Source organism: Pipistrellus hanaki, assembly GCF_964339955.1.
Source record: "Pipistrellus hanaki genome assembly, chromosome: 9".
In the NCBI taxonomy this organism is placed as follows: domain Eukaryota; kingdom Metazoa; phylum Chordata; class Mammalia; order Chiroptera; family Vespertilionidae; genus Pipistrellus; species Pipistrellus hanaki.
In genome coordinates this window covers 44,695,864-44,710,704 of record NC_140511.1, presented here as the reverse complement: position 1 = coordinate 44,710,704, position 14,841 = coordinate 44,695,864, and the positions used below count along the sequence as shown (strand labels likewise).

Below are 14,841 nucleotides of genomic sequence, written 5' to 3'. Positions count from 1 at the left end.
TAAAAATAAAGATGAATTCAAGTTTATTAGACAAGTGGAGAGACCACACATGCCCAAACTACTTCCACCCTAGAATGGGGAGGATTTGAGTTGAAATAAAGATTAAATTAATAGTAAAACTGGATATTAGTAGAATTAGTTATCTATAAATTTGGAAAATTCATGAAAAATGGAACAAATAATGAAATAACATTGTTAGATGAAACTACTGCCAGAATTTTATACAGAAGAATACTGAAAGGAAAGTGGCAGCTATTAACAGGGACGTTCCACGTACTGATTGGAGAACTCCATTTAAATATCTGTGGAGTCCAATGAACAAAATATGTGGAATCTAATTTAAGGAACAAAATAAACTGATGAACAAAGTAGAAACAGAGGCATGGATACATAGAACAGACTGACAGCTGTCAGAGGGGTGATGGGTTGAGTGGCTGGATGAAAGAAGGTGAAGGGATTAGTAAATTACCAGTTCCTCACAATGGAGCGGAAGCATATAGAAACATGCTTTTTCAAGATACAGTTGTAACTCATATTGGTAGATGATAAAATATGAGTTAGAGAAGACTTAGTAAAGATATGGTCATCTAAAACCTTCCTAAATTAGCTTAGAAAGAAATATTTTGAGCACAGCCTTACGAATTTGCTTGGTCTTCACACTGTAGATTATGGGGTTCATTACAGGAGGGATAAGTAGATAAACATTGGCAATGAGAGTGTGCACAAGGGGAGGGGCGTGCTTCCCAAATCTATGCACCAGTGACAAGCTGATCATGGGGATGTAGAAAATGGCGACAGCACTTATGTGTGAGACACAGGTTCCAAAGGCCTTTTTCCTTTCCTCTGGGGAGGCAATGCTGAGCACAGAGTGGATGATCAGAACATAGGAGAGGAGGATCAAGATGGAGTCTAAGCCAGCAGTAGATACAACAATGGACAGGCCAAATGCACTGTTGATCTTGGTGTCTGTGCACGAAAGCTTCATCACATCAGGGTGGAAACAATATGAGTGGTGCAGAACATGACTACGGCAAAAGGACAGACGCTTAAGGAGCAGAAGTAAAGGCACTAGAGCTATTGTCCCCCTGATAACGATTGCAAAGCCCACTTTGATGATCCTTGAGTTGGTTAAGATGGTGGCATATCTCAGTGGGTTACAGATGGCAATGAAGCGGTCAAAGGCCATCGCCAGGAGTACTGAGGACTCCATGAAGGTGAAACCATGGATAAAGAACATTTGGCCAATGCAGGCATTGAAGCTGATTTCTCTAGCGTTAAACCAGAAAATACCCAGTATGGTGACCAATGTGGAAAGGCACAATCCTAGGTCCGTGAAGGAGAGCATAGAGAGGAAATAGTACATGGGTTCATGAAGACTTGACTCAGTGATGATGACAAACAAGATCATTCCATTCCCAGAGATGGCAATGGCATAGAGACAGCAGAAGGGGATGGAGATCCAGGCATGGTGAGTTTCAAAACCAGGGATGCCCGTGAGGAAGAAAACTGCGGGGTGGAAGATGCTCTGATTGAAGGATGGCATGATGAGTGAAGGAAGTAGCTTTCCCTAGGGAAAGAAAAGCATATCCTGTAAAACTAGGGAAGAAAATAGTTTTCATTCTCTACTATATATTGCATAAAGTAGGATCACTATGAACCTTGTCCTGTTCTTCAGTAGAAGAGAAGTCCAAACCCAGTTATTATTTTCTTAGGTGTAGAGTTAATCTTGGGTGAACTAGAGAAAGAGACAGATCAGTAAACTGTATGAAGACACATGGGTTTTAGCAAGACTCCCACATGTTATATCATATTTCTATCTATTGATATGTATGAAACAGGAGATTAGATAGAGAATGGTAACATTTTCCAGTTTTACAATCTATGTTCTTGGGCAAATAGGCTAGTTCTGGGTAATCATACAACACAAAAAGCAATTCATCCTGCTTTTCTTCACTTACCAGTTTCCAAGGAAAAAAACCCTTGAGAGGATATTAAGATTTATAAGTCATTGTGTACCCAATGAAAATAAGATAGTAAAGATAATAGTTAATAATTGTCAGAAAATTCAATCAGAAAAAGACTTCTGGTTGAACAAATACAAAACAACTATTGGGGGGAGGGGGGAGAAAGAAGAAAAAAAAGAGAGAGTGGGGGAAAAAAAAAACACTAAATACTGGGAAAGAACCAATTTAAATTATTCAAACAAACCACAGTGAGTGATAGATAAGACATTAAAATGTTTAATATTTAAGCTGTGAGCCTGTTATTATTTAAGAAAATTCTCCCTAAGGGATAGATGGCCTAAAGGCAAGCTCAACAAAAACAATAAAACTCATTAGAATCTCAAATATCAATTGGAGAAGATATCTCAAAAGTTTCTTTTTTGTTCTGATTTTGCCAAAGGGCATTGAAAATATATTGGGGCAGGGACTTCCCTAAGAAGCCCACACTGCCGGAGGATATGAGCATGCATTCAGCCAGATCAAGAAATTAATAGGATCAAAGAAGTTCCTTATATTGATTCTTGTACTAACTTTTCAGACACCCTATTTTTATCTACAGAAAGAACGCTTGGTTTTTAAAGTCTATGTTCCTCTTTCAGTCACTAATGCATGCTTTCTCTCAACAAATATGCATGGTATACCTACCAAATAGCAGTGTGTACAATGGACAGAACTAGTATTTGACATGGTACTCCAAGAAGGTTCATACATGACACTGAAAAGAAAATATCTGAGTGTAAGTTAACTTGGAGAGTCTCATTTCAAACCCCACTCCCCTACCCCTTCAGTTAACAGGCAGTAGCTTCAACTTGAGTGAAAATAACTGGTTACAGGAAATGTAACCAACAAGGTATTTCTCTGGGTATCTGAAGAAAGGTTCAATGCAGAAAGCCTCTTGAGAACTCACTAAAAATTTAATGGCTGGAAAGCTTGACTTGAGACAATGAAAAATATATATATAATTCATAGGTTTGGAATGAGCATTTGGACATCAGTTGTAAGACAAGCCTCACTTTTTCACCTGGGACATACATGCAAGAACCTCAGTGATGGCTTCCTGATAACGTCTTGAGAGTTGTCAAACTGGTGTCGGGATTGAAGTCACAGGAGTGGCAAAATATCTTGGAGTAATAAAATCTAAGGGAAAGGAGGTCTGAGGAAAAAGCCCTGGGAAATACCGATATTTAAGGAAAAGACAAAAGAAGTATCTACTGGTAAGACTGCAGAGGCATATGCCCTAGCCTGTTTGGATCAAAGGATAGAGCATCAGTCTGCGGACTGAAGGGTCCAGAGTTTGATTCCGGTCAAGGGCATATGCCCAAATTGAGGGTTTCATCCCCAGTAAGAGGAGTGCAGGAGGCAGCCCATCAATGATTCTCTCTCATCATTGATGTTTCTATCTCTCTCCCTCTCTCTTCCTCTCTGAAATTAATAAAAATCAAAATAATAACTAAAAAAAAAATATTTCAGAGGCATCGCCTCAAAGGTGAGAATGACCCCCAGGAACACACAAGGACCTCATTAGTTTCTCCCAGACCTGTGCCCCCAGAGCCAGGAAAAATGCCTGGCGCAATAACATCTAAGAGCGTGTGTTGAATTAAAAAAAGGAATTGTGTCTAATCATAGTTACAGACCTGAGACACTTACAATCAGGGACATATTGTGATTCCTGATATATGATTCCATCAAATTAGATGTAAAAGTCATATAACAAAATGGGCACATACAGTATTAAAAGAAAAAATTACAAACTAACAGTATTCTTATTAATCTGGTATGTATCCTTGATGCTAGGACTTTGCTCAAATTTAGACATGATGATAAAAACAGTTTTTTTCTAGATAAAGTATTAAGGACCTTTAAAATATATCTTCTTTATTTTCAAGATGAGGAAGCAGTTTTCAAGTAAAAGCTCTTTTTATTAAAGCAAATAAATTAAGAGACCCCAATGGATTATTTAAGTGTCCAAGCTAGCCTTAATTATTTTTTTTTTTTTCCAGAGAGGAAGGGAGAGGGAGAGAGATATAGAAGCATCAATGATAAGAGAGAATCATTGATCAACTACCTTCCCTTCTGCAGGCCCCCTACTGGCCCGCAACCCAGGCTTGTGCCCTTGACCAGAATCAAACCCGGGATCCTCTAGTCCACAGGCCGACGCACTACCTAATGAGCCAAACCAGCTAGGGCATAGCTTGCCTTCTTTTTGAAAACAATGCTAATAATGTATTAAATACTCCCTAAGTACCCAAGAATTTTCTTTATTACATCTCTTTCTCAGAATCCTTCTTTCCATACCTCTGCATGATTCTTCTGGAATCTTTTTTCAGTCCAACTTACATAATCAAAGCAACATAGTAAGACTATTCCAATGCATAGAACTCTATTAGTGAAGCTTCTGGGCAGGAATAACTTTTGTTTTTTGTTGTTGTTTTTGTTTGTTTGTTTGTTTGTTTTTAATTCTATGATTTTAAAACCACCCTTGAGTGTGTTTTTTCACTAAGCCTAATGAGCAAATATTAAATAACTATTCTTGGAAAGATACATTTTAATGCTTTGTTCTTTCCTGAGGAGAATTCTTCCAGAGATATGACTTATTCTTTAAGCCAGATCACCAAGAATGTATAGGATTGCCCCAACTACAAAGCTTCATATCAAATCACTATCACAGCAACATGTATTGGGTATTGTTGGCTACTTTTTACAGATGAGAAAACTGAGGCACTGATTAGAAAACCAAGGCTCAGAGGAATCATGTTACTTTCTTCTCTCTGACTTCAAACCACATGTTTTGCCCCTTTTTATTTTAAAGGAATTTTAACTTTAAAAAAAAAAAAAAAACTTGAGGAATGAGTAAATGTTCACAAGTTCAAGACTGCAGTCTATATTTTAATGACTATTTTGAACAATATAGAAATTATTTTTTTAATTACATAATATATGAATACATATAATATGTAAATATGTTAAATACATACTACTGAGGTTACCAATTTCCTCTAAACTGTTGGTTTTATAAACTATCCAAAAATTATACAGTCCCTGATGTATTCGGAAAAGACTTGGATAAATTACAATACTGACCTTATGCAAAGAAGAATTCTTGTGTCTGGAAAGGGAGTTTGCTTGATCCTACCCCCTGCTCTCTGAAAGAGTCACCTCAAACAGTAACAGAGAATCTTCTTAAAGCCAGATAGAAAGGGCTAAGGCTGGGAAACAGTCTCTCATCAATCCTGCCCCATCTCCAAAGATATCTCTTCTGCAGAAGAACCCAGGGAAGTCTCAGGAATGAAGAGCTATCACATTTGAGAAAGGGAGCCTTTATAAAGAGCCCAGAAGCTGTCTTATAAGCCTTTACCCAGCAAAAACACAAATTCCTAGGAGGGAACTCTATCCAGCTGTGCCCTGCTAATTCTCTGTGCCCCAAACAACAGACTATAAAGGGCAACTTCTTTTCAGTCTAGCTTCACTCGTATTTCCCTAAAGGAGAGGCCTGGAGATGAACTATGATTTCAGTTCTCACTCAAGAACAATTTGACCTCTGAATAGCTATAAATCAAAGCTTTGCATAGTGCAAAAGTAGGAGATAAGTATTGTTAATGAATCTCCCATGAGTTCAGTCCCCATTCATTTGCCAGGGCACAGCAATCATAAGACAGCCCGTATAGCAAGGAGTTGCTCAGTAACTATATTCACTGACACTAGTGCAATACTATGTGTTTCAGAGCCCAAGATCTTTTCTGTGATTTATGAATATCTTGGGAGTTGTTACTAACTTGTGCACAGGCATAGGAAATGACAAGCATATAAAAACATGCTCCACATTACATGTCATTAGCGAGATGCAAATTTAAAAAACAGTGAAATACTACTACACGTGGCCAAAATCCAAAACACTGACAGCACTAAACATCTGAACATGGCATGCTTTGCTCACCTCAGAGCCTTATCTCATCCTGTTCTCCATGGCAATACATAGGTGTTTATTGATTCCTCAATTCTGCCTCAAATGTAACTCAAAAGATATCTTCTTGTTATAAAACTTACATTTGTGTTACAATTAAAATAGCTTTTTCCAGCCCTACCTGTTTTGGCTCTGGGTAGAACTTTGGCCAGTGAGTTGAAGGATCCCGGGTTCGACTGTGATCAAGCGCACATGCCCAGGTTGTGGGCTCAATCCCCAGTAAGGGGCATGCAGGAGGCAGCCAGTCAATGATTCTGTCTCATCATTGATGTTTCTATCTTTCTCTCCCTATCCCTTCCTCTCTGAAATCAGTAAAAATATTTTTAGTTTTTTCCCTAAGTTTTCTTATTTCAAAATTGAAGATAAATTAATTAAGCTGGATATTGTGTGTGTGTGTGTGTGTGTTTTAATTTCACTGGGTTTGGTTTTGTGTTTGTGTTTGTGTTCAGTTGCCTTGCTTTGTGGTTTCTGAATGTAGTGCTCGGTCTGCCTATGGGATGAAACACCACAGCTGCCCACTGCGCTTAAAACATTCTCTAAAGTTTTTATCGTCTCCTCGCACTACCCTCTACTCTCCTGCCTTCCTTCTTAGCTCCCCTGGAAAGAGTTACTTCACATCCTTTTCCATGTAGTAGATCTTTGCAAGGCAATGTAATTCTTGGCCCAGCTTTTTATGCCAAGAAGTATGTTTAATTAGTTATTATTCTTGTTTCCTCGGATCTCCTTTTAGCAAACATATTTGATTAGTCTCCCTCGGACACATGAGGCTAGGTTATCCCAACACTTATGTGATCTACATGCACTCTCAAACAGGATTGTCACGTGAGTCCCTTAGCTATCTTGTAAAAATGCAAAGTACCATTTAGGACATCTAATTATTTGCATTTTTAACGAGCTTTCAGGTGAACTATTGTTCTTTCAGTAGTAAAGACCTCTATTGATTCCCATTTTAGAGTAACTATAAAACTGTTTTTGTAATTTCTCATGTACTTAACCATGTCCTCCACTAGACTTTGTAATATCTGGGGCAATGTCTATTGTGGTCACTGTTGCACAGTCAGGTCTTGTTTTAAAATAGATATGTAGATTTTTTACAATGTTTTTATAATAATGAATGGAGAATGTTGGTGGAAGCATATACAAGACATGTTAGAAGCAGAGAGGAATGGGGTACAAAGGAATAATCAGAATAGCCAGAAGTTGAATGAGAGGTAAGAATGAGCTTCTTTTCCTTATCCACTAAAATTGAATGGTTGGTGTTGGCCAAATCTACAACTAGTAATCTGCTAGTAATCTGGCATGGCAAGAGCTAGGAAAAGAGGAAAATGAGACTTTTACCAGACCATGGAGGGTCAGTAAAAGTTATAGAACACAGGGTTTTGTTTTTTTGTAAATAGTGGCATAAACAGAATAACCATTGACGTAGCAACCATTTGTTGTTATTTGGTTATTATTGTTTGCTTGCTTTAGATTTATACAATACATAAGCCTCAGGCCCCTTACTCCTATCTCATCCTCTCTGTTTCTTTCAGAACTTGCACTATTTATTGCCTTATAAGACTTTCAGCCCTGACTTCTGCTTTTCTGTTTCCTGCTTCAGCATGACCATCCATATCAGCTGCTAGTACAGGGCTGATTTGTAAAGGTTGCATTGAAGTATGGTAGCAATCATCTCAGGTAGAAACTGCTGTTTGGGTTCTGGACATATGTTTGCTAAAACAATAGAAAGTTATTTTGATTTTCTGAACTTATGTATGATAGAATACTCCCTTGATGGCGGTTTGAATATCCCATTGATTGCGATCTCACTGGTCATCGAAGCACATTCCCGGGACCCATGATAGTTCAATTATCCTAAATTGCCTTAGTAACTGCAGATAGTGCATTCCTGTTGACTCAGTGGTCCCGGAATCTGGACAGTACAATTATTCTAAATTGTCCAGGTGTCCGTCCCAGATAATGTGTTTCTGTGGATTGAGTGATTTGTAGATAACTAAATTGCTCAAATTCTGTTTCTGTAAAAATGCTTTTTCATGAAACAGGTTCCTCATTCCAAAGATATAATCGATACTTTTGTGATATTCTGCTAATATAAGCAAGGCATGTCAAGCAATTTGGTGCTGCGAGATTTGGAGCTTTAACCCCTCGTATGCCACCAACCTTTAATAAATGACTCCATAATTCGACTTTTTTGAGGCGTTCTTTCTAAGATGGGGGCTACACTACAACAGTGTAACATCTAACAACTGAATGCTAGTCCTTTATTTCTGTGTCACTGAATTTTTGTTACCTGTAGTTTTGACTACTATTGTGAATAATGCTGCAATCAATGTTCCTCTCTGTGTCTCTGACATTTCGCTTTGGATGAATTGCTAGAAATAGACTATATAGGCCAGTTGAGGCAATAATATACTTGAAAATTAACTTCCAGGAAGTTCATACAAATATCATAAAACATTGTTTACTTCACCAAACTCAGAAACATAACTCTGTGTATTATAAAAACAGACAAAGGCCTCTCTCATCCTTTGCTGTGGCCTTCCACCAGTTATGAGAAGCACTTGGTTCCCCTAATTCAAGCTGGTTCCCCTAATTCAAGCTGCCCCTCTATTCAAACATGGGGAGGAAAGAAGACTATACTCTCAAGGTTGAATTTATGCACCACCACCAACCCACACACACACTGTTTTAACAACTCAGAGATAATTCACAACAGGGAGCCTCTAGTTTAGGGGTGTCGAACTCAATCAGAGAAGGGGCCAAAATCTAAATCCAGCCTAAATCGAGGGCCAAATGGTTTACTGAACAGTCATAAACTGACAATGTCATAAACTGACAGCAGAGTGCAGTGATGACAGCGCGGTGCGGGCCACATTGCAAGGCCTGGCGGGCTGGATTTGGCCCACGGGCCTTGTGTTTGACACATGTGCTCTAGTTAGTAGAAAGTTCCCTCCCCCCTCCCTTTCAGACAAGCCTTTTTAAACTCTTCATAACTTGTGCTAAGCTTGTGTCACAGGCCTGGGAAAAATGCTCATAAGATACCTCCTTAGGACATCTGCTGGACTATCTCTTGGAATGCAAACAAACTGTAACTTTTTAAGACAACTCTCCCTTTTGTCCCCATTAGCTCAACTTCAACACAATCTCCCTTCCTTCCTTCCTTGTCTCCTAGCAACAGCAACTGTGGCTCTTTCAAAAGTGCAAGCCACTCTTTCTTCCCTGCCCTGTATTGACTACCAAACACAGGCCCTTTTTTCCCTTAGAAAGGAAAATAAATTTCCCTTCTGCATCTCTTCTCTTAGTTGTGAGTTCCTTCAAGAATTCATTGGCCAAACTCTAGCATGTATTATGTTTTAAAAAAATATTTACTGATTTTATAGGCAAGAATATTTCACTATTGACTGTAGTAAAATGTTGACACTCAGTAGATAATATTTATTGCAAGTCCCTATGGCACAGTTCTCTTGTTTCTATTTCTGCCCTTCCTGTTTGGATTAACAAATTTGGGAAACATTAATACGAAGGTAAATAACGTCACAGACTGTGGTATGTCTCCTGGGGTGAATGGTATTGATATTGACAACTGCATATTCCTGTTGCTAAGTGATTTTATTGAGGGACAATTTGCTCAGACTTTTAAAAGCTTGAATCAAATTACCAGTGACTCTTGTGCGAGGCTGTGGGAGGGCCGTGAGAATAGCTATATTATGAAGTAGTGTGCCAGTGTGTGTGTCGGTGTTGTACCAGTTTGCACACCAGTTCCAAGAGCTTGCACTAAGCACACGCAAAGAAAGTACGTGATAATCATGTAATAACTATTGCTCTGAGAAACAAAGTCACATTCTCTCAGCCAAAGTAAAAATAAATGTAATCATTCCCAAGTCATTTCTTAAACTAATGGGAAATCAGTCACTGTCCTAGAATTTGCCCAACCTGGTAGAGAAAATGTTTTCAAAAATCTCAATGAGTTCACATAAGAGAACAAAACTTCATTGTCAAATATGAGCTTACACAAGTGACAATGTGTTAGCAAGCATGTGTATTATAGGGTTTAGAATGGCTTGAACAGGAATTAGTATTATAAGGAGGATGTGAAGATTCTCTAAGAACTGAATTTTAAAAACTGAAAAGGTCTCCAAATAGCTCAAGATTTGAATACTAGTTGTGACACTTAATTAACTGAGAGACCTAAATAAACCCTTTTATCCTTGGTAACTGCATAAGTCAAAGTAATAATAGATTCTTCTACCAAACTTATTATCTTCCAGTTGCGTAGGTAAAAAGTCTGAAATGAGTCTGTTAACAAAAAAAAAAAAAAAAAAAAAAAAACAAGAAAACATTGAAACCTGTAAAGAATTTTAGTGAGTTTATTTGAGCCAAACTGTCAACATATGCCTGGAAGCAGAACCTCAATAAATTGAGATAATGCTCCGAAGAATGGCGGGTTACATTTCTATATACATATTACAATCAAAGGAGGAACATAGGTGTGTTACATGAAATTCATTGGTGATGGATTAAGGAGGTGGGATAAAGCAAAGGGGTGGGAAACCCTTGGGATTGGATAAAAAGTAAAATGTTGTACACATACTTAGGTGGGTACAGGAACAATTAACATGATAAAGAAGGAGTTTGAGGTGTCTGTACTGGTGCCCACCACATTTGGTTGTGCCCCAGGGGCTCCAGAGGAAGGGAAGTTACAAGTTAACCAGACATCTCACAGATATGTTATCTTAGAGGCAAAAAGGCAAATGGACTCAATAAAGAAGATTTAAGTTGATCTTTGTCAGGGAAAATATCGGCCTAGGACATGGCTACCCACTATAACCTGTTTGTAGTTTAAATATTTAATTTCCAAACCATCTTTTGTGGTTATTTTAGGTCTCTGAGTTTGCAAGAGAGCCACGCAGGCCTCCCCTGAGCTTGTCAGGTCAGCATGTGGCACCTTTCGTTCACAAGTCTTACTGAGCTAAAATTAAGGCATCTGCAGGGCTACATTCCTTTCTAAAGGAATAGAACAAAAACCCCAGGAGAGAATAAAAACCCTGTGTTTTCTCCTTTTACAGGCTTCCCACAGTGCTTGGCTCCTGATCTCCTTCTGTCATCTGCAAAGCCAACAACAGTGAATCAAGTTGTTCTCATCCTGCCATCTTTCTAGTTCTCTACTTTTAAGGATTCATTTGCTTAGATTAGACCCATCCAGATAATCCAGGATGATCTCCCCATCTCAACGTCTTCAACTTGAATCATATCTGCAAAGTTCCTTCTGCATGTAATGGTAACATATTCACAGGTCCCAGGCATTAGGATGTGAACATCTTCTTGAGTCGTTACTTGGCCTATCATAAACATCTGACATAATAGATTGGACATAGAATGCATAATAAGATACTGTTTTATTGTTACTGTTTTTGTTGCATTTTAAAGAATAAAATTTCATGCCAAGACATTTTCCATGGGAAATCAGATTGGGTGGTGGGAAGAGATAAGAATGGAAACCAAGAGCCGAAACCGGTTTGACTCAGTGGATATAGCGTCAGACTGCGGACGGAAGGGTCCCAGATTCGATTCCGGTCAAGGGCATGTACCTTGGTTGCGGGCACATCCCCAGTGGGAAGTGTGCGGGAGGCAGCTGATCGATGATTCTCTCTCATCCTCTCATCGATGTTTCTAACTCTCTATCCCTCTCTCTTCCTCTCTGTAAAAAATCAATAAAGTAAAAAATTAAAAAAAAATCAATAAAAATAGATTAAAAAAAAAAAAGAAAGAAAGAAAGAAAGAATGGAAACCAGGAGAATGGTTAAGAAACTGCTAAAATTATCCAAGTGGGAGATACTTGTGATTTGGATAGGAGGAGCATTTTTGGAGGTGATGAAGCATGATTAAATTCTGGTTATGCTTTCAAAGATATTGGAAGGATATTTGGGTTTTTATACAGAGTGCAGGAGGTGGAAATCAAGGTCACTCCAGTACTTACATGCTCAAGAGAGGACCGAAAATGGTGGGAAAATCTGAGGTTCCAAAGGAGCCATAAGTCTACATGATCTACAGGGACTATTTACTAAAGACTAAAGAGGGAAACAGGCATCTCACATCAGATGACCTTCCTGGCCAGATCCATCTACCCAAATTCTGTGATATAAGATGCTCAAAATGTGAACACAGATGGTAAATACCTCAAACTATTGTGGTTCGTTTTTTTCTACCTAGTCGGGTGGGATTTCAAAATAGTAAATAGCTTGAATTATTAAAAAGTAAATAAAACTTTACTTCTATACACCTAACTTGTAGACTGAGATTTTTACCTACTACCGTGTTTCCCCAAAAATAAGACATCTTCCGAAAATAAGACCTAGCACATGGAAAAATAAGACATCCCCTGAAAATAAGATCTAGCGCATCTTTGGGACACTGTCTTATTTTGGGGGAAACAGGGTATATTCATAAAGCACTTGTTCATGCCTCAAAGATCACTTTTTTATTAAATATCAACACTGATAATCATTGGTTAACTTGTCTGTTTTCTACACTAAACTGGGAGACCGTGGGCAGTAAAAACTATGTTGTATTCTTTTTTAAAAAATTCCCATTACTTAGCATTAGCATGATGTTTGAAATATAGGACACCCTGTGGAAATATTTACTAGATATTTGTATGGATAAATTAGTTATATCAAATCAAAAAAAAATTTTTTAATGAAATACATGTTAGGTTTTGGCCAGTGAAGTAGGCTTGAAAGAATTCACAACTAAGAGAAGAGATGCAGAGAGGAAATTTATTTTACCTTCTAAGGGAAAAAAGAGCCTGTGTATTATAGTCAATACAGGGCAGGGAAGAAAGAGTGGCTTCTTTTTAAAGAGCCAGTGGTTGCTGTTACTAAGAGCCAAGGAAGGAAGGGGTACTGTGTTAAAGTTGAGTTGATGAGGAGGAAAGGAGAGTTGTCTTAAAAAGTTACAGTTTGTTTGCATTCCAAGAGACAGTCCAATAGATGTCTTAAGGAGGTGTCTCATCAGTATTTTTCCCACGACAAGTGCTGGCATGGATGCAGAGGAAAAGGAACCCTCGTGCACTGCTGGTGGGAATGAAGACTAGTGCAGCCAACCAATGTAACAGTATGGAGTTTCCTCAAAAAACTAAAACTGGAACTCCCGTTTGACTCAGTGATCCCACTTCTAGCAATATATCCCAAGAAACTAGAAACACCAATCAGAAAGGATATATGCCCCCCTATATTCATAGCTGTACAATTTACCATAGCTAAGATTTGGAAACAGCCTAAGTGCCCATCAGCAGATAAGTGGATTAAAAAACTGTGGTACAGCTACACAATGGAATACTATGTTGCTAGAAGAAGAAGAAGAAGAAGAAGAAGAAGAAGAAGAAGAAGGAGGAGGAGGAGGAGGAGGAGGAGGAGGAGGAGGAGGAGGAGGAGGAAGAAGAAGAAGAAGAAGAAGAAGAAGAAGAAGAAGAAGAAGAAGAAGAAGAAGAAGAAGAAGAAGAAGAAACTTTTACTATTTGCAACAGCATGGATGGAACTGGAGAGCATTATGCTAAGCGAAATAAGCCAGTCAGAGATAGATAAATATCACATGATCTCACTCATTTATGGAATATAATGAACAACATAAACTGGTGAACAAAAACAGATTCAGAGACTGAGAAGCATTAATCAGACCACCAAACCTCAGAGGGAAGGTAGGGGAGGGTGGGGGTAAGGAGGAGAGATCAACCAAAAACCTTGTATGTATGGACGTAAGCCTTACCAATGGACACAGACAACAGGGGGTTGAAGGCATGAGTGGGGGACGGAGGGGGCCAATGGGGCAACAAGGCCATATATGTAATACCTTAATCAATAAATAAAAAAATAACTAAAACAAGCTTTAGTTAAATAACTAGAACAAGTTATGAAGAGTTCAAAAGAGACTTTTCTGAAGGGGAGGCGGGAGGGAACTTTCTACCAACTAGAGGCTCCCTGTTGTGAATTATCCCTGAGCTGTTAAAACAGCAGGGAGGAGGGGGATGCAAAAATGCAACCTTGAGAGTATAGTCTTATTTCCTCCCCATGTTTGAATAGAGGGGCAGTTTGAATTAGGAGAGCCAACAATCTTGGCATCTAGCTACCAAGTGCTTCTCATAAGTGGTGGAAGGCCACAGCAAAGGAAGAGAGAGGCCTTTGTCTGTCCTTACAGTACACAGAGTTATGTTTCTGTGTTTTGTGAACTAAGCACTGTTTTATGATATCTGATTTCTGGAAGTGAATTTTCCAGTATATTATTGCCTCAACAGGCCCATAATATTCCATTTCTAGCAATTTATCCAAAGCAAAATATCAGAGGCACAGGCCATGTTTTAAGAGAGGATCATTGATTGCAGCATTGTTCACAGCAGTAGTCAAAACTACAGGTAACAAAAATTCTCAGTGACACATAAGTGAAGGATTTATAGTCCGTTGTAAGATGTTATACAGCCTTTACAATTCATGCATGTAGCAGCTAATATGGATGGTCATGCTGAAGCAAGAAACAGAAAAGCAGAATTCAGGGCTGAGAGTCTTACAAGGCAATAAATAGTGTAAAGAAATGATGCTAAGAAGCACAGGTAGGTTAATGAACCATAATTGCTATGAATAGCAATTGATGCTATGGAGTGATACATTTCACAATCTGGTATAGAATTTCATTTTTTAAAAGCCTCCTCAGAGTGGCTGTCCATGGGTATGGGATTTCCTGTAGGAATGATGACGTTTTTTATAATTGGACTGTGATAATGAGCCTTTTATTGCACAAGTCTGTAAATGTACAGACCTCCTGAATTGTATTTATAAATGGATGAATTCAGTGGTATATAAATTATATCTAAAACTGTTTTTAGCC

General features: G+C 38.4%; 1 protein-coding gene across 1 annotated transcript; it reads right to left on the bottom strand.

Annotated features, from left to right (window-relative positions):
• Positions 1-603: 603 nt before the first annotated feature.
• Positions 604-1,543, bottom strand: LOC311627773 (olfactory receptor OR51C1-like; the record flags this gene model as incomplete). The annotated part of the gene is given in 2 exon segments (XM_084894333.1): positions 604-627; positions 629-1,543. Coding segments are annotated over 2 exon segments (939 nt in total).
• Positions 1,544-14,841: the final 13,298 nt, after the last annotated feature.